Source organism: Onychostruthus taczanowskii, unplaced genomic scaffold, assembly GCF_017590055.1.
Source record: "Onychostruthus taczanowskii isolate IOZ18803 unplaced genomic scaffold, ASM1759005v1 scaffold29, whole genome shotgun sequence".
Lineage (NCBI taxonomy): Eukaryota > Metazoa > Chordata > Aves > Passeriformes > Passeridae > Onychostruthus > Onychostruthus taczanowskii.
The window spans coordinates 6,303,364-6,325,123 of record NW_024500239.1 but is presented as its reverse complement, the minus strand read 5'-3'; the positions used below and the strand labels follow the sequence as shown (position 1 = coordinate 6,325,123).

At 39.6% G+C, this 21,760-nt stretch overlaps 2 protein-coding genes across 6 annotated transcripts in view; one reads left to right on the top strand and one right to left on the bottom strand.

The window, feature by feature from the left end:
- INVS (inversin) overlaps positions 1-15,618 on the top strand; it is an 85,495-nt gene extending 69,877 nt beyond the window's left edge. For all 3 annotated transcript variants that reach the window (XM_041408184.1, XM_041408186.1, XM_041408185.1), the window contains 5 exons: positions 4,859-5,160; positions 6,468-7,275; positions 11,342-11,574; positions 12,556-12,636; positions 14,736-15,618. In XM_041408184.1, the coding sequence (XP_041264118.1) occupies positions 4,859-5,160; positions 6,468-7,275; positions 11,342-11,574; positions 12,556-12,636; positions 14,736-14,851 (1,540 nt within the window). In that variant the 3' untranslated portion in view covers positions 14,852-15,618. The remainder of the gene's footprint in view (positions 1-4,858; positions 5,161-6,467; positions 7,276-11,341; positions 11,575-12,555; positions 12,637-14,735) is intronic.
- A 260-nt stretch (positions 15,619-15,878) lies between these two features.
- Positions 15,879-21,760, bottom strand: part of TEX10 (testis expressed 10) — a 53,467-nt gene continuing 47,585 nt past the window's right edge. For all 3 annotated transcript variants that reach the window (XM_041408081.1, XM_041408082.1, XM_041408083.1), the window contains exons 12-15: positions 20,592-20,672; positions 17,919-18,100; positions 16,767-16,977; positions 15,879-16,104 (exon numbers count right to left, since the gene is read on the bottom strand). In XM_041408081.1, coding sequence (XP_041264015.1) covers positions 15,991-16,104; positions 16,767-16,977; positions 17,919-18,100; positions 20,592-20,672 — 588 coding nt within the window. In that variant the 3' untranslated portion in view covers positions 15,879-15,990. The remainder of the gene's footprint in view (positions 16,105-16,766; positions 16,978-17,918; positions 18,101-20,591; positions 20,673-21,760) is intronic.

Here is a 21,760-nt window from a genome sequence, read left to right as displayed (position 1 = left end):
ACTCCTAAATGTATTTGGGTTTAGATAGTCTGTTCTTTTTCTGTTGTTTTTTTTTTCCCTTTTCACAGTAACAAAAAGTCACCCAGCATCTCATACCTCTATTATTTTCTGGTAAAATTACATTCACTGTATTTAAAGCCTATGAAATATTTCTATACAAACATCATCTCCCGTGTTTTCTCCTATATCAAAGAAATTGTATTTTATAAAATGGAGTTTGATGAAGGCCAAAACAACATGCACACTGTTATGTCACTGAGCAAAGAGACGCACCAGGGGACCAATGTGGGTAACCTTGACAGAGCTCAAATGTAAAAATGCAGCTCACAGAAGGCAGAAGCTGGGACAGACTGGAAAAGCAGAGTGTAAATGCATTGCTTGGGCACGTACATGGTGTCCGAAACACCAAAACTCAAATAGAGTTGAGACTTCAAAGAAATGTTGCAGATTACAAAGTGAGTTTGTGCTTCTATGTTAATAAAAATAGTGATACATTAGTAAAAGGAATGAGTGGGGACCTGTTGCTGAATGGTGCCTTTGGTTACAACAGACACGTGTGGCAGAAGTACTCAGTGCCCTCTCTTCCTCAGTCTGCCAGAAGGTCTTCCAGGGCTCTTTGCTCAGAGAATTGGTTCAAGGAGGAGCAGAACTGCCAGCTGTGAATAAAGATTAAGTGAGGTTTGAGAGAACTCAGCCCAGATAAGTCCATGGGACCAGATTGATTGCATCCAAGGGTACAGAAGGAACTAACTGATGCCCTTAAAAGGTCATTTTCCAATGTCTTTGAAAGATCACAGAGACCAGGGAGAGTCCCCTATGATGGGAGGAAAGAAAATGTTGCACCCAGCTTCAAAAAGGGCCAAAAAAAAAAAAAAATCTGAGGGACTGTAGTCTGATCAGTGTTTCTGGTCTCTGGGAAACTTTTAACAGGCAAAAGTTGGGACGAGATATTTTGCCTGGAAATAAAGATAAATTATTTCACCCTTGTGACAATCAACGAGTAGAACAACCCAATGAGATTGTATGGTCTCTGTCCATAAAGGCTTTCAAGACATAATTGGATGAAAACCTGAGCCACCCAATCTGACCCTGTTTTGAGCAGCCTGTTAGCCTTGCTGACTTCCTGAGATCCCTTCCAGACTTTAAAAAGATGATTTTGGTTTATTTATTGCAAAACCAGGCATTTAAGAAAATAATATTTATGTGTTTAAAACATATTCAGAGAAAACTAATTTCCAGTGTATTGAATTTTGAAAGGAATGCAGAACTCCTTCCTCATTTGTTCACCTCCCCTTTCAATTTCTCAGGATGAGTTCCTGAATCCATACTTCTGTTTTTCATTCTGGCCAGTTGAAGGAAACTGATTGAGAATGTGGATGTGAAAGGGAAATGGATGAAAGTGAGTAAATAGCTCATGATATTTAGGAAGAGAAGAACAGGAAGAAAACAGGAAGTTCAATTAAACAGCCTTCAGTAGATTTAGAAAAATATTCTCATACCAAGAGAATACAAGTAGATTATGAGGTTTTTCAGAAGACTGGTGGTTAGCCCTGCATGCTGAGGAAAGATAGGGGAGTGTGGCAACAGAGAAAATAATGAGCCCTCCAGCAACCTGAAAAGGGAAAGCACATATTGGAAATTTGATGTAATTACTAAAATTGACAGTAATAAGAACATGCAATGATAAAGCTAAATAAGCTGAGGTGCTAAATAAGAACTGACAAAGGATGTGAGGTAGGTATCACAAAAAAAAAACATTGTAAACCTACTCATTGGAAAAGGAAGAGTAAGGAACCAGTTGGTCCATGAGAGATGCTAAGTAGACTGAACTGTTCTGTGGGATTTTTTTTTTACACTTCAGAAGAAATTACATCAAACCAACTCAATTTTCTTTTGTGTCTGAATAACAAGTTTTGTGGCCATGGAGAAACAGTAGCTGTCATTCAGACTTGCCTGAAGTCTTCGCACTTCCTCAGGGGCATTTTCTCATTTGTCACCTTTAAACTGGAAGTGTATATTGATGAGAATTTCACATAAATCCGTCATGAATTTGTATTTTCATTTAAGAAGTAAATTTGAATTTGAAAATAGCACCAAGATGCAGAAGATTGTAAGCACATTGAAGACTAAATTAGAAATCAGAATGGTGATAAAATAAATACAAGAAATGACTGAGGAAAAAATAGGCACTTAGGTAAGAACTAACAGACTGCTCTACACATTTGGGAAGACCCATCAACATAGGAATACTGGACAGAAAATAACTGTTGTCTTGACATTTTTATTAAGAACTATCAGTTTAAAAGGTAGTTGTAGATCAGAATCTGAACACATCATGAGTCAGTGGTATCATTCTTTTGAAAATAATCATCATGCTAGATTGTGTAGCAGGAGATGCTGTTTATACAACATGAAATATAACTGCTCTTAGTCCAGAGAAAGCTCTACCAAGTAATAGCATCATACCTGGAAATCTATTTTCAGTCGAGATTTTTTAAGTAAGTTTTTGGGGTCTTCTTGCAAGGATAACTTTAAAAACACTCTCCTTTAAAATATCCTTCAGTGTGTAGATAAAAAAGTTAAGTTTCTATTCTTAACAGAATAGAAAAGGTTGAATTCATTTAAGCAGAATTAAAAATTCAGAACATCTCTGTGTCTTCATATATGTGTGTGTAAGGCTGAAACTGTTCCTTTCCATCTGCTAAAGGCTCAGTTTTGATTCTTTCACTTTCGCAACAAAATGCAAGCTTATGACCATTCAAGACAAAATTTTGTTGCATTTACAATGGAAAATGTCGGCCTGCCAGCTCTGTTACCACTGTTGAGCTGTCTGACTTGAGAGCCCAAATCTGGATCTTGTTGAGTTCGCCAGAACCTCCTGAGAATGACTGAGAGTTAGAAGTTAGAACCTGAATTTAGAAACTCGTCTACTTCCTTCACTTATTCATGAAACCTAGCCTCTCAAATTGGACAATAGTAAAACTTAGAAATTTTAATTTCAAAGAGATCCTTCACTGTAATACAAACTGAATTTCTGATTAAATAAAGCAAAACACAAGGGAAAGGTCTTATGTATTCAGGAGTCTATTATTCAACTAAGCTGTACTGTGACAATTATGATGGTGCTTTATGAATAGGGAACTTTGAAATCCCCTCCCTTTATTCTTTCTTCAGTTTAATCCGAAAAATTAGCACACAGATAAGACCTTTAAAAAAAAAAAAACACTTTTTACTTCTTGGTTTCTGGTCCTGTCTCATTTCAATAACTTTACAACTGGTATGTTGCTGAAGTTATTGTTTTGAGTTTATCTGCTCATCAGGGGAGTGCAGGTCACTCCAGCTTGATTGTGTATCACACAGCCCATCTCACACTTCCTTTTCTAATAGCCTGAATAGAGGACATTAGTAACAGGCTGCCTATTCTTGTGAAGAATAGAAAATTACTGTTCTGTGAATAGCAAGGTCTGATTTATCAGCTCAAATGGCACAGTAATGGCAGTGAGATCCATACTGTACACAGTCCCAACATCCCTGCATAGTCCGGTTGTGGAATGCCAATATTAATGGAAAGCAGCCACTTTTTTTTCATGCCAGAGGGAATACTGAATCCCAGGCTGCTAGGAGTGTATTTTTTTAGATCAATTAGCAGCTTTTCAGGTGCAAAGTTCAATCAGCTTCTTCTGCAGAGCAGAGCTGATAAGATAGCACTGACAGATAAAGTTAGGGCTTCTCGCTGGCAGCTCGCGCTGCAGTGACACGCGCTGGCAGTGACACCACTCACAGGAACTGGGGCTGGCGTGCTGCATAACTCACCTGTCACACGCCATGCTGGGAGGTGATGTGGCAACAGTCTGCATACTGTGTTGGAGCACTGGAAGCAAGTTAAAATACCAGGCAGCTACATGATACGGCATTTACCGCCTGTCCGTTCCAACAGGAAAAGTGTCACTTCATCCAGCAACCAGGGCTTAATTTATAAAAATGAATTCAGTGGGAGGTAGGTATGTAACGTTTGCCATGTGCTATTGGGTTTATTCTGCTTGGTAGGAGCAAGAATTTAAAAGATGAAGTCCAACGACAGCCCACTATATTTCAAAATGGGCTGCGAAATTTTATTTAATGGATGCACCTTTCTTAATTTTTCCAAAATTCTCTTTTGTAGCTACATCATTAAGAGGTGCATGACTTATTTAATTTTGGAAATCCAAATGTTGCCATTGTGATTGGCATACTATGTGCAAATTTTCAATTCACATCTCATATTATCAGTATTTGTCATTTAAATGACATATAATGTTTCTGTACTAATGACAAATCAAGTTAGTACCAGTAGCTAGTTCAAAGTTGGTTTATAGTTATCTGTATTGACACATTTAAGTACAAAAAAAAATTTTCTAAGATATTGTGTCCTTTGTTAAATTTTTTTGCTTTTCTAATATAGTGCATTGCATTACTGCTCACATGAAAATATTGCTCATTAGTAATTACAAACACAGTTATTAGTGTCGTGATTCTTTTTTAAATCCTGCTTTTAATTTTTGTCTATTTATAAAACCCCCTAAGTTCAGTTGTTTTCAATAAGTGAGTGTGTTGAGATCAGTCAAAACAACTGCAAACTGAATGGGCAGCTGGCTGACAGGGACTTAACCTTCATCAGGCTGTAGCTGCAAGTCACTTGTTGTTTTGGATCAAGTTAAGACATTTCAGTGCGAATATGTGTCCTTTTCTCACCAAAAAAATGTCAAATCAAGGATTTGTTGTGGCAGCGTCAGATTTTTAGAGAGGAGTGTGTTCAAGTTAGATACGTGCTCCCAGGATTTAATCTTCAAAATTCTTATGGTATGGACTGTAATTGCAGGAAACGTGAAGAGGAAAGTAAGAGGAAGGAAGCCAAGCTGCAGAAAGGGATGCAGAACGTGGAACAAAACAAGTTTCAGGTACAACAGAATCCCGCAAACTGGGAGAAGGCCACCAGTGTCCCAAGGTTACCCAGCAAAGCAGCTGACACACAGAGCAAGAGGCTTCTGTCCCTCAATGCTTCACAGATCCAGCCAGGGAGAAACAGCAGAGGTTCACCTAAAGCTGGTCATGACAGAGGAACCCCAAAGGAGAGCTGTCTGTCAGCAGAGCCTCAGAGTGAAAGCCATAAGATCAGGCAAGGTTTGTGATCTTTTTAAATTGTGCTGTTTATCTGCTTTGTTCACTTCTTGGGAGTATTTTATACATAGAATCTATTTTGTCCTTCTGTGATTTCATATTCTTTTATCACTTGAGCAATTTGTGCAGCAGGGTAGAGATAGATACAGATTCTTTCACTCTGGGTGAAGTAGTGAAAAACAGTACAGTGTCTTACAGTGTCTATAAAAATTCCTAGAATATGTGAAAACAGGCTGTGGGCAATTGTTCTATTAGCTGCACTATTCAGAGAAAATAAGATTAAAGATATTTGACATATCTGTGGTGCACGTGAAGAATGTAAATAGAGAAATAGTAACTCTGGTTTTTAAGCTAGATTTATCCTCTAGTTCAATCTAACTGGTGTTTGAAAGAATGTTGTGCCTTTTTTAGGTATGCATTCTCTTTTTGTTACTGAAAGAAAGTTGATGCAACAAGGATCAAACCATGAAGTTGTATAGTCAGTTCTCATTAGGTGTTTTAATCGGTCCTCTTGTGACCAAAACTTTGATGGACTTAATTGGTCATTTTATTGGAATTAAATGTAAATTTAGACCCTTTGGACTGTGAAAACTGTGATTCAGTTGTTGGGTGTTTTCTGATCTGGTTATCCAGTCAAAAGGGTATCCTGGAAAGGCACTACAAATATAGCATGGTTTCATCAGGTTTTGGATGACCCAGGTGATTTTCTGGAATGACAGTATATCGACGATCTCTTCCTTTTCTTTTTCCCCTCCTATCTGCCCTGTAACATCCTGTCTGTTTTGTTTCATCCTCTCTGGTCTATTTTTTTCATTCTGCTGTTAATTTCCAAGCAAAATGGAAAGTGAATGGAAGATGGGGAATTTTCAGTTTTGCACTCCAGTCTGGCTTCCAAGTCACCCTCACCAGAGTGTTTAGAAGCAGTGATCACACAGCAGCAAGGGAAAAATAGGAAGGACTTCATAATTTCATTCAGGATGTCAAGGGAAGTACTGAGAAGCCAAGTGCTTTGGGTTTTCTGGGTCAGTGGGTTATCCTGTGCCAGGATAGAGCAGGAGATTTTCAGGCATCTAACTCAAATGTAGTGTTAGAAAGAAAACCATTTGTACAACATTAAGCAAATGAAGGTGTTTGGGATTCTACTGTGACAGGCAATCATGTCCTCTTCTGATTCTTCCTGCTTGCATTTTTTGTGTTCATTTAAGTGAATCCTAATGTGCCCCAAAGGTAACTTAGCAAAAAAATCAGAGACATAAATTACGTTTTGCTGGGTCAGAGGCTGAATTTGTTTTAAATTTCTCTGTCTAAAGATTCATTGAGGAAACACATCAAAAGCAAGTCAAGCTGTGTCCATTTCCACTGTGGCAAAGCAAAGGAGGGAACAAAAGCTGAAGTGAAACCTCAGGTTGCAGCTGCTGCGGAGCCGGACGGAGAAAAGCACAAGGAGCACGCTGTCGACACAACGGATGCCTGTGCTCGGAGGAGCAGGAAGCTTTCTCCTTCTGCCTGTAGGACTGCCAGTGCTGGGGAGAAGCTGAAAGATCTGAGTCAGCCTCCCTCTGGCAAGAGGGACCACGGTGAAGGAAGGGCTGTGTTCTTCTGCGATGCCGGTTGTACCGGTGGAATGACACGAAACTCAAAGCTGGGGGAAGCTTCTTCCAAAGGCAGAAGGCACCAGCAGAAACCCAGGAATAAAGAGGTAAATGATAAGAGATGTTCACCAGCTGGTTCTAGTAGACCAGGAAGTGCCAAAACAGTGTTTGTAAGCACCAGAAATGACAGCCTGCATGCTGCAGAACAAACTGTCAAAGTGGGAAACAATGAAATAGCAAAAAAGGCCTCTTCGTTATTGTCTGCTGGGGCAGAACCTACCAGGACTGTGCCAAGAAACCCAGTAGCATGTTCTGCTTCTGATGACGGTTTGAACTTGGAAAAAACAGGCTTAATTGGATCCAGAAATGCAGATGATCAATTATGTTCTGTTCCATGGCAAAGTACAAATATTGAACTAATCCCTTTAGAGATTCGAATGCAGATCATAGAAAAAGAAAGAAAAAGGAAGGAGCTTTTTCGGAAGAAGAACTACGCGGCCACAGTCATACAGAGGACGTGGAGAAGGTAAGATTACTGTTTCAGTGGCTGGAGAAGAGAGAGATACAAGTAGATGTAAATGAAACCAGGCTTGTGGGCATAAAATGTGCTTTATTTTGCCTACAATGTTGCCAGTGCTAAATGAGACAATTAATAATCTTTCCCCACACAAGGGAAAGGGGGTCCAGTGGCGTAGAATTATATTAGTAACTTCGTAAAAAGTGCAAGGTAAGTGATGACTTTTAATAATCATAGAAATCGTTAAACTTCTATTTCAAGCTCTGATATTTCTTTTGAGAGTGCAAATCAGGATTTGCCTAAACCTGGAGTTCAGTGACATGCTTGAAATTCTGCTCTGACCTAACATTTAACCAGATAACCAAACCACTGAATGTTTGGGAGCTTTGAGTGTTCATTGACAAAACTTGAAGGTAGCTTGAATACCTTGATTAAGCAGGTATTCATGAATGTATTTCATGCATTCATGAAAGCATTATCCTGCTTTTATGAATGTGTGAGTTTCAGCCACAGATGTGCAGCCATTCTGCAAGTATATGCTCCTTAATATTTAATTTCTTATCAAAACAGGCAGGAAGAGTATGTAAGGGAAGTATATAATATGCAAATTATTCTTATTTCTTGTTTTTATTTAAACTTTCTTTGATTTTACTGGATGCAGAAAACTATAAATTGCATACATTTACTAATATTCTTTCCAGGTCTCTCACTAGTTTAACAGTTTCTCTGAGGGACTCTGGGTTGAAGATGTCCCTGGCCATGGCAGGGAAGTGGATGAGGTGGTCATTAAAAATCCCTTCCAACCGAAACCTCTCTGTGGTTCTGACCCCAAGCCATATTCCTCTGAACTGTGAGGAAAAGCAGCCACTTTTTCTCCCAGGGTTCCAGCACTTCTGCTCTCTCTGCTGCTTGCTCCTTTGCCTTCTTTTCTGATGTAGGTCCCAAGTTCTTGTCTTATGGGTTCAAATCACTCAGATACCAAAAGCTAAAGGAAGCCAGGAGTAGGTTAGGAGAGTGTCTCTGCAAGTGATGCTGCTGCTGGCTCTGCTGCTTTCACTTAACACCAGTTTAAAATTCTGTGTTACAGGGGGGCAGGCACTTGCTGTGGCTTGAAGACAAAGCAGAGCCACGTGTAGTGAGTGCTTGTGCAAATTTCCTCACAAGAACCAGGATCCAAAGCCATGCATTAAGCTGCCTTACCTGCACAGAAATGTGCATCCCAATCCCGCTACAGGTTTTGGACAGGCCTTTCGAAACTGTGCACCTGCTGGAACAGGGATGGTGTGCATTCTCTCCAAGAAGTGCATGGCTTACTAGCACTTTGCATTTTGGATATTGTGGGATTAAAGATTGTTTAAATTACATTTGTTATTTAAATACTTAATAGTGAAAAATAAGTATATTTGTTCTGTTTGCAAGAACTCATAGAATACTAACAAAGATCATAAATTCTGCAAAGCTGCAGGAGACATTAGTCTGGCAGTTCTTCCACAGTCCTGTGTTTGCTTTTCTTCCAAACTTGCACATGGTAAATAGCATGTACTAGTAGACAGCAGTAAAATTATACAATCTTACAGTGTAATTCTACGTTAGAAACATGTAGAAGTACATGCTTGATTCTGGAATTTCTCTAAATTGGAACTAAGTGCATTTGTCTCTCTCTACAAATTTTATAGTCTTGATTTACTTAACTGAAGGCAAACACAACAGCAGAGAGGTACTGGTCTACCTAAGTGTATTATACTTGCTGTTCTCAGGAGAATGTTTCAATTCCCAAACCTGCAAACTTTATAAATGTACTCCTCAAAAGTGTATATTCTAAGGTGTGTGGCTTGCCAAAGGTTAATTGCTTATCCTGCTCAGCGAGGCTTACACATTCTGTGTCTGTTCTCTCTCCTGGGGGGCACCAGGGCCTGTCCCATGCTCCAGGGCCCACAGGAAGCCCACAGAAGCTGCAATAAGTTGGTTGCTGTCACTGTTGTTCTCCCACTGGAGTCAAGCTGTGTTTTTAAAATATATTATTGCTGTGTGCATACTTTGGCCAGCAGTGGTTTTTAAGATTAGAGCTTCTGTAACAATGAGTGAGAATACCACTTGCCAGCTTTGTTGTTCTGCACGTGGATATTCCACTTTTCTTTTATATGCAGTTGTTTTTTTTGACTAAGCATCAGATATATTTTAAGGCACCATGTCAGATTCATATTGTATCAAACTTGGACCAATTCTTCTTTTTTTCTCACTAGGATCAGAATGATCTGAGAGAGCTGAATTAAAAAAATACAGATCACTTGCTTTACAGACAACTGCTTACATCTTCTCAGTGTCGGAACCTCACAGTTCTTTTCTTGTTGCTAAAAACTACCAGAAGTGCTCTACAAACTTGAAATCACAGCTGGGTGCAAAGGTGCAGTGACTGTGAATGGGTCATTTCACGTATCAGCAAAGGCATCTGGCAGTAATTACTGAATTCCAGGAGAGTAGCTTAGTATTCTTTTCTGCTCCAGTATAAAACAGTTCCCCAATTGTTTTTTCTGCAGTTAAGTATTCACTTAACCCATCCTTAGCTCAAGTTATTTTAGCAAGTCACTGCAACTGTGATCTCTCTTCACTTTCTTTTCCTCTCTTCCCATATTGAAAAATTGAAATTGGCATATTATTTAAGAAGACTGAATCATTTTTCCTTCTGTCTCAATAATACTCCTGTTCTGAATTCATACCATGCTTCACAACTTGCAGGCCCTGACAAGATGCAGTTGCTGCCTGCATTTATGTACTTCAATGAGCTGCATCACAGTACATGCCTGAAATCTGAAGCTTCACTAAATTAAGATTAAATACATTTGTCTCACCCAGCAAATTTCAGAGGTAATTTACTAAGCTTATTGGAAGTTTAAATTTATTTGGGCTGTAATGGAGCATATCATCCCAGTTTGGCATTCCATTGTGTTTTTATGTACTCATTTTTTTGTATATGGCTGCTGCTTTGTTTGAATTATGTAGTTCATTGGCTTAGAACTTGTATTTAAACAATTTGTATTTGGCTTGTTGTCTTTTGTTTTAATTTAGAACTTGTTGCAGAGGGAGCAAGAGAAAAAAATCACCTCTCTCTCTCCTTCCTCCTTTGCTTTACCGCGCATCCAGCAGAAGCCTTTTTGAATGCCAGAGGGGATGATGATCAATGTGTTTTGGCCTGTTACCAAACACTTATAATTAATATTTTACAAGTGTTACTCAATGCTCATTTGTGACAGGTTTGTACTGGGAGGGTTCGGAGTTAATTGCTAAGCCAGTTAATTGACTTGTTGAGTGTGAAACGCCGATATCCGATTGAATACTTACATCCGATTCAAGAGGAAAAAAAAAACCCCAACAGCTCCTTGCTGCCGGTGCCATTTGCCACCGGAGTGTGAGGGACAGATAATCTGCTGCTGCCATTCGCAGAGGGATGTGACTGTGTGTAAGATCAAAGCAGCTGAGGCAAGGCTGGGTCAGAAGACAGGGAGCCTTTGAAGGGAAGGGAAAAAAACATTGATTGCTGAAAACAAGGTGAGGGGAGCATCTTCGGAGGAGGGGTGGAGAGCAGCTCAGTTTTCTGCAGAGGAAATGTGCAGTGGAACCCACAGGAGGCAGATTTGGTTCGTCTCTCGCACTGATTGACTGAGGACATGAAGTGCTAAGGGCACACGAGAAAGTTTGGTGTTGTCGAGCTGCGAATGTACTGAAAATGAGGAAGCGGTACTGATTATACTGTTACCATAAATATTTATAGTTTTGTCTTCTGCTGATTTTCTATTTATAAAGCAGCTGATCAGCTGATGTTGAAGCACTGTAACTTTTGATACCAGTAATGCCAGGTCTTTATTAACTGTGTGAAATAATGGATGCATCCAAAACTGAACCCAACTCCTGCTTTTTCTTCTGAACAAACATTTCTCGTCCAAGTGACTTAGCACATCAGTGGGAGTTCTGTTCTCCCAGTTACTCATGTAATCCACCACGTGAACTGATGCGTGGAAAGCACAGGAGTTAAAGCAGGTCACCTAAAACAAGTGCTCTTCTCTTTTCTGCTCTCTAGTTACCAGCTAAGACAGGAGTTGTTTCAGCTCCTTAGTGCTAAGCGGCACTGCAAGGAAGATGAAGACAAATGGAGACAAGAGGCAGCTGCCTTCTTCATTCAGGTTGCTTGGAAGAAGCAGCTGAACCATAGCGCTCTGAAATCAGTTCCTTCATGTAAAAATCTGAAATCTGTAAACAAAACCAGCTCAGCCATAAAAACCAGCAAGCAGTCCATCCTAAAGCAGATATATGGTAATTTTCTTTTCACTATAATTTATTTGTATAACTATGCTTTTATTTTTATAACAGAATGTATTAATCTATGCACTTCTTACCTAATTGTTAAGAATTTCAACTATTTATAAAAATTAGTCTCAGGTGTTCAGGGCAATTGTGTTTCTGTTTTATGTTAAATAAACCACACAACTCGGTGATTTAAAATGGCTGCTGCTGAAGCTGTTTGAATCCCCACACAGCATTGTTTCAGCACAGGTCTTGAGCAATCAAATAATTCCATTGCCAGAGCTGCTCACATATATCAATGTGGAAAGAGAACAGAGCAGTTTAGCTGGGGATAACTGGCTGTATCCATGCAGAGTGGGTGTCTGGATCATGATTTGTTTTTTTAAAGCATTGTTTTAAAGTGTTTTGTTTGTTTTGTACTGTTTTAAAAATATTTTCATACGAAGAATATGTTCCATGTTGATAACTTTTGTGTATGAAGATGTCTTTATGGCAAGAGCAAGATTGTCTTTTATAATTTTGCACTGCTTTGCTCTGTGCCTGAACGTGCACATGCAAAGGAATGCATCTTCAAGAAAAGGTAAAGTATTGCTTCTAGACCTTGAGCTCCTTTACAGTGTGGCTGACTGATGGATATGCTAACCATATGTACTTTAACACATGGTAAGTCACTTCTGTCATGGCTCTGTAGCTTTGAGAACCAAAAAGGATAAAATAAATACAGCTAATAAATTTATTTTCCTTCATTTTTTTTGTAGCAACTTTATACATATATATATATATATATATATAAAGATATATTTCAACATTAGTTCAATTTCAATTGTGGTTGTCGTGATTTTCTGTCATATGGAATGTCTCATGAGTTTCCCCATAAAAAATGAGAATGATTTTTAGGATAAAATAATGCTGTAGCTTACTGAAATAGTTTGTAGCTATGCACAACCACTTCTGTGATAAACACAGAGCTGTTCACATTGTTTGTTAAAGGGCGTTCTCAGGAAGGCAAAGTGTGTCAGTCAACAAGACCTCCTTCTAAGCTGAAACTTTCTGATGTGCAGCTGGTCTCAGGTAGGACGCATCCATTTTAAGAATACTTTGATGTTTATATACCTGAGATTGGTTTCTTCTTAGATAAGAAAACAATCTGCTTAAGGACAGGGCTGTCTTATCAAAATGCGTAACTACTGGCAACCTTGTGATTGCACACTCCTTCTTTCACCACTTTTGGGCTTAACTGAGCACTGCACTTCTATCCTTAAGTGATTTGGGTGAAAAACTTCTTTACTAAATGTATTTGTCAGACTTTTTAAAGTGTATTATGGACTAACTGGGGACTGGGAGCTGTGGTAATGTTGGTGCTTCACCACATGAAGGTTTAGTGCCCCGCTGGGCATTTGATGTTCGTGGCTGTGCTACACCTCAGTCAGAAAGGCCACAGCTATACAGGAACACAGCAAGTGCTTTAAGGATTCAGAAGTGCAAGTAATTTGCAAAGGAAAGTAAAATACATTTTCCAAGTAGTTTAACACAACTCTGAAGTCAGAAGGAAATCTGACAGTGGACCTATCCTCGAGTTTGTTAAAACTGTAGGTGAATTTCTGCCTTGCTAAGAAGACACAGAGGCCTTTTTCTTTCACTGTCTGGGAACTGTTTTAATTAAGAGACATGACCAGACAGGTGTTTGATTGCCACCTCTTCATGCAGATACTAATCTAAATTTTAAAAGAGCTTTTAGCTCTTTTCGTTTAATTTTTCAGGACAACAGATCTCCCTGTCTTCTGAAATAAAAAGGCTTTCTCTTGAGGCTGGAGTGGCCTTTGCTTTCATAACTTGGTGACGAATAGGTTAGTGATAGGAACTCTGCCCAGTTCCTTTAGAACACTACCTACTTTTATTCACCTAATAGGAGCTCAGGGAACTTTAGCCCTTACTTAAAAGACAATAACATGTTTTTCATCTGCCTGCCTTTGTGCATGACAACATTACGTTTGTTGGAAAAGTTCAGAGCTGTCAGTGGCTAATGCCAGATGCTCCGTTTCTGACGTAGGTGCCTGGAGTAGGTCAGAATGGACTGCTCAGTTTCATTCTTCCCTTGCAGAAGGTACATCTGGGAAGGTGAAGGCTGACTGTCAGCCCTAGTTTTAATGTTCGTAGAGCTCGTGGAAGAAGCGTGCAGCGACAAATCTGTAACGGGGATTGACACCCAACTCGGTGAAACACTTCGGAAGGGGGGATAACAGAGGGCATGCCAAGGAAATGTTCAGTAAAGCAGGTGACAGGTAGAAAAGGGATGGGGTATACAGGCATGGGCTAAGTGCTTTGGGATATTCTGGCAGATAGGCCCTTTAAGCTTGTTACCATTAAAATATTTCATAACTTGGAAATTGTTCTTTTCCTAGTTAGTTTGGCTTTTTAAAATGAAATAGATTCCTTTTGTCAATTCAGCAAGTGGCACTTAAAGACACCAGAGAGCCTGGTTCTTTGCTTCACTGTGGACATTAAAGTGTGTTCAGAGTTGCAAAGGAGCAGGTTTTGCAACTCTTGGCATTAGAAAGGCGTCCTTAAGATGTGCTGAGTTCACACCCTCAATGAAACGTGTATTTGTACTTGGGATGACCCTTTATCCCATTCCAGCTTGGGATAAAGCATTGACATGTTTGCAGCTAATCTTTACAAACCTGGGAAAGGAAAACAGAGATATTATTTGTAGCACATTACAGGACATAAAAAAAACATTGCATGAGCAATTCAGAGTGCTGGCTTTAGCCTCTGGACTAGTGTCCCTGACTTTCTAGAAAGAGCACACTGCCTACCTCACGTTGCTAAAGATTGCTCAACACAATCTCTTTCTGCTCTTCAGCAAATTCAGCCAGGAGTATAGTGTTAGTCTGGAGCCCTATAAATAATTTTGGGGGTGAACCTCACTGTGCCCATGAGAGGCTGCTGAAGTCCCACATGCAGCAGCAGCATCATCAATGTTCCAACAAACTGTACCCAGTGCTGCCGAAACCAAACTCCACTGAGAGACAATTCGCAGTGAGATGCCAGGAAAAAGGCACTTTCTGCTCCCAGCAGATTTGCTACTTATGAAATCTAGAACACAATGTAGATGAAGCTGCTTTTCACCCACTAGGGTTACTCATCAAAACTATTGTGTTCTTTTACAGTGAGCAACCTACAGTGTGTTAATTTGTTGGAGAACATGGGAAAATCAAGGCAATTTTCATACAACATGAGACCAACCACTGCTGCAAAACCAAAAAATACAAGACTGAAGCATTAAGCAAAATAATGTTTGGGATTTAAAATCCATTCCAGTACAGCTGTTATCTTTCATAATGTATAAGCCATCTATGATGTATTAAAATTGAACATTTTCAGTTTTCTATTATCACAGCATTACGTGCCAAGCAGACTGCTAAGGAGCTGGACTCATTTTGTGTACAAACTGGTTTTTAAATGCAACTGTTAATTTCTTTATCAACACAGGATGAAATCTGAATTGCATTTGAAGACAGAAAATGAAGCACTAAGCCCAGTATTGCAATAACATTGTAGAGGTAAAGCTTTCCATTGCAAAAAGTAGGAATTTTGAATGTGTTCATAAAACAATTTCAAAAAAGAGAGAAACTGTACTAAAGACATTACAGTTCTGAGAGACCAATGTTTCATTTTACCTCAAGTTCATTAAATTGATTCCAAAATCCAAGCAGGAATGGAAGAACAGCCTTCATGCTCCACTTCTCTACTAAAGAAACAATTGTTCCTTAGCTAACTATGGATGTGGAAGGAAATTCAGCCATAAAACACTAAAGAAATTGCTTTCACAACCTATGGAAACTATTAGGGCTTTTCTACCCTTTGAAATTATCACCAATTTTTTTAATAACTCTTTTTCTATGTGCATTAAATAGAGAAGCAAGAAAAGATGGGCCCTACCCTAGAAAATAAAAATAGTTATTGCAATAGCTTTGGAGCTGCCACAGTGTACAGTATTTACCTTGCACAAAGTATTTAAAATATGAACTCAGCAAAAATAAAAAATGTTACTCTAAAGCATATTGTTTTCTCTCTTTTTTTTTTTTTTCTACTTGATACCACACAATTCTATTGCCTTTTTTAAATATTGTGATGTTTCAAAATAATGGATGAGCAGAGTCAGTTGAAGTCTGTTTCTCTGCAAGCTCTTCAGCATTAAGGACTGGACTTTCTTTAACACCCCTCACTGTGGTCACCACATTTTACTAACACACTTTCCAGTAAGATCTACTTGCTTAAAAAAAAAAGGCAATAGAGGTATTGCAGTTCTCTGTAAAATTTTTATTGTTTCACTTACAAAAAAATTGACAAGCTTTGTTCCAACATCTTCCATTCAAAACTAAATAGAAGTAAATGCTTTACAATAAATGCAGTTTGACCTCTTCAGTATACTGTGTTCATAGGGCCAGGTGTCTGGGGATGAGAGGCAAGGTAGATGTTGAAACAGTAATGGAGGTCTGTGAGCCACTGCTCCTGAACTTCACCACTCTTCAGTGTCTAGAAAGGAGAAAGAAGGTAAAACTCAAGCATTTGCAAAACTTGGTTTTGTTTTTACAGGTAATCAGGTGCACTGTTAAAGGTACAAGACAGCCCTGTTCCCTTGCAGACATTGTTCTTCTCTTTTATACATTTCAACACGATGTGTCTGTTAAGGCCCAAATAATCAAGTGTTACAATTGGGTACATTAAGTCATTACATTACCAGGTGTGTGAGTTAACACCAGATGTGCTTTCCTTACTCTTAATTAGAATGGCTCACTTACTTTGCAATTCTGCAGTTTATAGGCAATTAGAATGCAAATGAGTGTGGTACTACCAGTGCAGGAGAGCACCGCAGCCCAGTCTAAGGAGAACTGCAACAAACAAACCACCTCAGCCCAGGAATTCCCTCTTCTCAGGATTCTGTAGGTTGCTTTAAAAACCCAACAAGAACAAATACAACCCACCCACAGTGGAACAGCACAAGAATTGATTGTGGCATTTTCAACACGAAAGGGAAACAACCCCTTCCCAACCTGCAGGTTAGAGAACCTCACCATAATGTCTTACATCTGCTTTCACCACCACTGTTTGCAAACAGCTCTTCTTGACCATTTGCAATGATTTTTAAAAATAAACATGACATACATGTGGTTTCTGGGAAACGAGAAGTTTCATACCATGATGTCCTTGATGATCTGTTGCACCAGAAACTCGTTTGTGATCATATGGCTCCTGAGCTGCCCATGCTGCATTAGCAAGCGAAGCAGCTGAGCAACAACGGGCAGCTCTTCCCGACAGATCCTGCTCACTTGCAGGCTCTGCAGCATCAGCCTCAGTAGCCGTGGCAGGAGTGCTAATGCAGAAATGCATGATCTCCACAGCATGTCCCTGAGAGGAAAAGATAAAACTGAAATGATCGAGGACACACATTTCAAGGATGCTTCCATGAATGGGCTGCATGGCTGTACAAGGAAACCTGCTACTGTGGATCCAATCACACCAGCTGCATTCACCAGAATTAGTGGCAAAGCAGAAAATCTGTACCAGAAAATGCCAAACTTTGAAAATATTCCAGAATTTTGTACAGCACTGGGAAAAAATTAAGACCCTGCCCTGGAAGCTTTAAATGTTGCTTAATCTCTCACGCAGTGCAATTTTTGCTTCTTGGAGCTGCCAAGAGATTTTTGTTTCTGTCACTTTTCAGGTACACCTGAATCTTTGTTTAAGATGCATAAGAAGTTAAATAATGGACTCAGCTACCTGTGATATGCAAGTCATTAAATACAATAAGAGAAGGAGGACTTGGGCTTTGAATTTTCAGAAAGCTTTTAACAACTTTTCTGTATATGGAAAAGTTTGACCTGTTTGAAGACATTCCTGCATTTCAGGTGAATTTATTTGAATTCATTATCTATAGCTTTTGGGTTTTTAAAATCAAATGGCTTTGCAGTCTATGTAATGATGCCTGAGAAGTTTTAAAACTGAAACATCAGATCAGTTAAGAGTACGTACTCATAAAGCCAAATCCTTTGCATGGTGCTTTTCAATGTATCTAATGAAGCTAAGGTTAAAGATTAAGGTATAAATATCCCAATTTACAAAATCAGGATGGCTTTGACATCCAAGTAGAACAATTTGAGATGAAACCTTCTTCAGGTACTGGTAACTTTGCAAGTATTTTTCTTAAATCTAAGTACTGATTTGAAGTAAGCAAAAGAGAGACAGGAAAAAAAACTCTGAGGGGAGGGGGGTGGTATCCTTTCATTTCACATCTCTAAATACTTGTGGCTGCAGAGATAGAGACAAGATGGTAAGAAGGGCAGCTTTACCTTTTCTGTAAATGTTCTGCATCCTCTCTGTCTATAGTTAGCAGAAAGTACAGAAGACTGTAACAACAAGAGGCCAAGAACCTGTGCAGGTTTTCACTTATGATGCAGGCTTGATCCAAGAGCTTATTTATGGCACATAGAACAGATCCAGCTGTGCTATCGGGTATTACAACCAATCCAACCTGTGTCTTAACAAGACAAAAAAAAAAAAAAAAAAAAAAACCCAAAACCCAAGTTCATCACTTTACACAAAAAATTTTTGCTGGGATACAAGCAAACCTAGAGCTTTCCTGTTTCCTGTCCTTTGGTGACATGTATTACTTTGTTTCTGTTCCAACTCTACAGGCGACTGCATTTTTTCAAATCCCTGCCTTCCCAATAAATTGCCACCCATACCGACAGAAGGTTAAATTGACATCTTCATTCCATGCCTTCTAAACAAACACTCATCTCAAACATATCTACAAAACACAGCACTGCTTTGAGCCTTGCTCTGAATGACAGTGCAGCACAAACAATCTTCTGGACAGAACAGGTCTTTCCTTTTAAGCATATGCCATGGGACTGGGAAGGCCTTCTGAGTCTTGAAATGGCAGTGAGCAGTCATTGAGGTAGAAGGAAACTCTGATTTATACTACAGAAAGGAAAGCTTCTACTGCAATGTCACCAGGGTGAGTCTCCTTTGAAGCCCAACAGGAGCTTTATGAACCGAGGTTAATCAAAGCTAATGAAATATATGGTGAGCCCAAAGTGGGGTGCTGCTCTGCTGTTGTTAAAGAGAGAACATCATCTTGAGTAAGGATTTTATAGGCATGATAAATAATTTAGAAAAACTTCTTGGTTTTCGTAGAGGCAGTGAATTAGAAAGCAGTTAAAATTTTGAAGTACTATGGAGTAAGTACCCTAGATTTTTGTCTTGTAAAGCCATAAAAAAGTCATGCACTGCTAATGTGGCACCATTTACCTTTAGAGAACTATTTAAGGAATTTGAGAGTAGTCTAATTTGCTCACCTGCAAGTACACTGTTTTAAGCTGACAGAGGGAATTGGTTCACTTAACAAGGTCAGCTGTTTCTTTCAGAAATGTTTAGAAAAAAAGATCAATAAAGTACAAGCTACAGAAATGTGAAATGTGTTTCTTTCATAGCATTACTTGTGAGAGGTAAGAGATACAGAACAACTATGAGTTGAAATTTTAGATCCTTCCAGCCTAAGACACTGGGTGTATTTCAAGGCCATGAGCACAGATCGCTGTCCCAGGCTGACCCTGTGCCAGTCAGGTGCAGAGGCAGAAGGAGGATGATGATGGTCTTTTGCCTGACAAAAGGTGGGACTGCAGCTGTCATCATGACCCTGCTGAATACTACAGGACACTGAGGCACCATACAATTAAAATGAGTAACATTCTTCCTGATCAACTGTAAGAAATAATGGCAGCAATCTAGATGGATAAAAAGAACCATCCTAAAGACCAACTGAGCCAACACTACTGATGGAATGTGCTGGTCAGCCAGTCTGAAAGATGACAGGAACAGAAACATTTCCATTTGCACAAGTCCAGTAGATGAGGCTGCTCAGGTAAGTTCTCATATAGGATGTTGCCTCTGTGGTGCCTTTGCTCCCTGAGAGGTGTCAGCAGCCAGCTGGAGACCTTGGGCAGCCGCCTTGCCAACCATAAAAACCCACTTAATGGTTTGCTCTCAAAGGGACAGTGCAGTAGAACATATAAGCCTGTTTAGAAGTTGATTTAAATCAACACCCACCCCTAAAAATCCAGACTATGGTTATAGGTAAGCCACTCCCTATGGAACCTTTGGTCTAGTAACTTCTCAGTATGGCTCCAAGCAGGGAATGGCAGATCACAGAACCACCATGACAGGAGGGCAGGGGCAGACCTTGTGGTCCTCCCTCTCATCGTGCAGCATCACAGGGAACTGCAGATTCTGTCCCTGGCCACTCTATTACCCAGCTCTGGCTTTGCCATCCTCATCCTCAGCTCAGGCATGTTCAGGATTAGAAGACAGGCTGTAGCACCCACAGAATGGGTCAGGTTGGGATCACAGTGGTCCATCTAGTCCAACCTCCCTGCTCTGCTCAAGCAGGGTCATCCCTGCACATAGTGCAGGAACTGTGTCCAGACAGTTCTTGAGTATCTCCAGTGAGGGAGACTCCACATCACCTGTGGGCAATGTGTTCCGGGCACAGTCAACCACACAGTAAAGAAGTTCTTCCTCATGCTCAAGTGGAGCTTCCTGTGCATCAGGTTCTGCCTGTTGCCTCTTGTCCTATTGCTCAGTACCACAAATAACCTGGCATCCATCATCTTGGCATTCTTTAGACACTTATTGACTTCATACATAGATGAAGTCAAAAACCTCATCTAAAGCTGCTGGTTACTCTTTTGAAAAGCAAAGCAAACCAAGAAGTGTTTCATTTATGGACAAACTGCCTTGAAGACAAGCTCAAGTATTCACAAATCTGAGCAAAATTACCCATATAAATTTAGATACCAACAGTTATGTGGTTTTTAAACTCCCCCAAATATTGTTTAAAGCTTTTTCAAATGCTGAAATTACACATTAAATACACAGGATAAATGGATTTGAGGATTAATGGGACTGCTAGGAAATTTATCACAAGGAAGTTTTAACATAGAAGACAAAATGGTACTTACCAGATATTTACAGATGCCAGTCTGGAGAATGTCAAAACACTGACTTTGTGAAGGTATAGTGGACAAGCTGTGACAGATCACCTGTTTTAATAAAACAAAGTTATATTTAAGCACTCCAAATGCAACCAGCATTCACTGTGCAGTCATACTTTGCTGACAGACCTAAATCCAAAGAACCTACAGGGACACAGCAGCTTTGTCTCAAAGTACTGATTCTTTCTAGTGGAGAAGAGTAGCACTGTCAACATAAATTGTTCCATGCTTAAAGAGATGATGGTCTATACCATTAGGTTTTTTGGGAAAGGCTCTCTGCATTCTATCTGTGTGATAGAAGGCCAAAAATATTCTGTCAAGCTAGACTGCCACACCAAGCCTCCAAATGCCTTTCCTCAGAGCTGAAGAATTTCAGATAAACCACCACCCAAATAACTATCAAGCATGAAACAGAGGGATCACAGTGAAACAGAAAAGTAATACAACAAAGAAGACTGTAGCAATGATCCATTTTCAACATATTTTCCTCTTCAGTGCCAAAAATGTCATGGTCAAAAATGATACAAAATGGAAAATCTTGTTTTATAAACTGCATAAAACTTTCTGGTGCTTGTATAATCAGGCACTAGCAAACTGCCATGAAATGTTCCATGTCTCCTGAATAGGGTAAAGAAACCAGAGCTCCAGTAGAACTGCTGGTAAGCTGTACTGCAATCCTCAGTAGATGGCTTTCTGTTCCTCTTTTCCTTCCCCTCTATTCCAATGATTTAAACTAGATGGAGAGTTTGGATGTCCTCTCTCTGTTCACATTCACTGCTCATCTCACCAGAGTGACAACTAAAGCCTCTGGAGAAGCCAACATGCACAGCACAAGTGCATTATCAGACCATGAGCAATTGTGATGTCCTGCTAAGGACAAGGAAGACAGAAGAACCAATGCATAAGGAATGGAATCTTCCCTTTGTGCTTAAGGGAATCAGAGAACAGCAAAATCAGATGTTTGAAGGATGAAAGAATTCAAGTCCCTGAGTTTTACAAACATCTCGACTAAGCAAAACGCATTCCTCTAAGATGCCTCGTGACTCAAAATCTAAGGAGAGCTTGCACAGGAGGATCTGACCTGAGAGATTAAATTCTGTGATAGTGTTTTGGTTTTGAGACTTTAGTTGAATCAG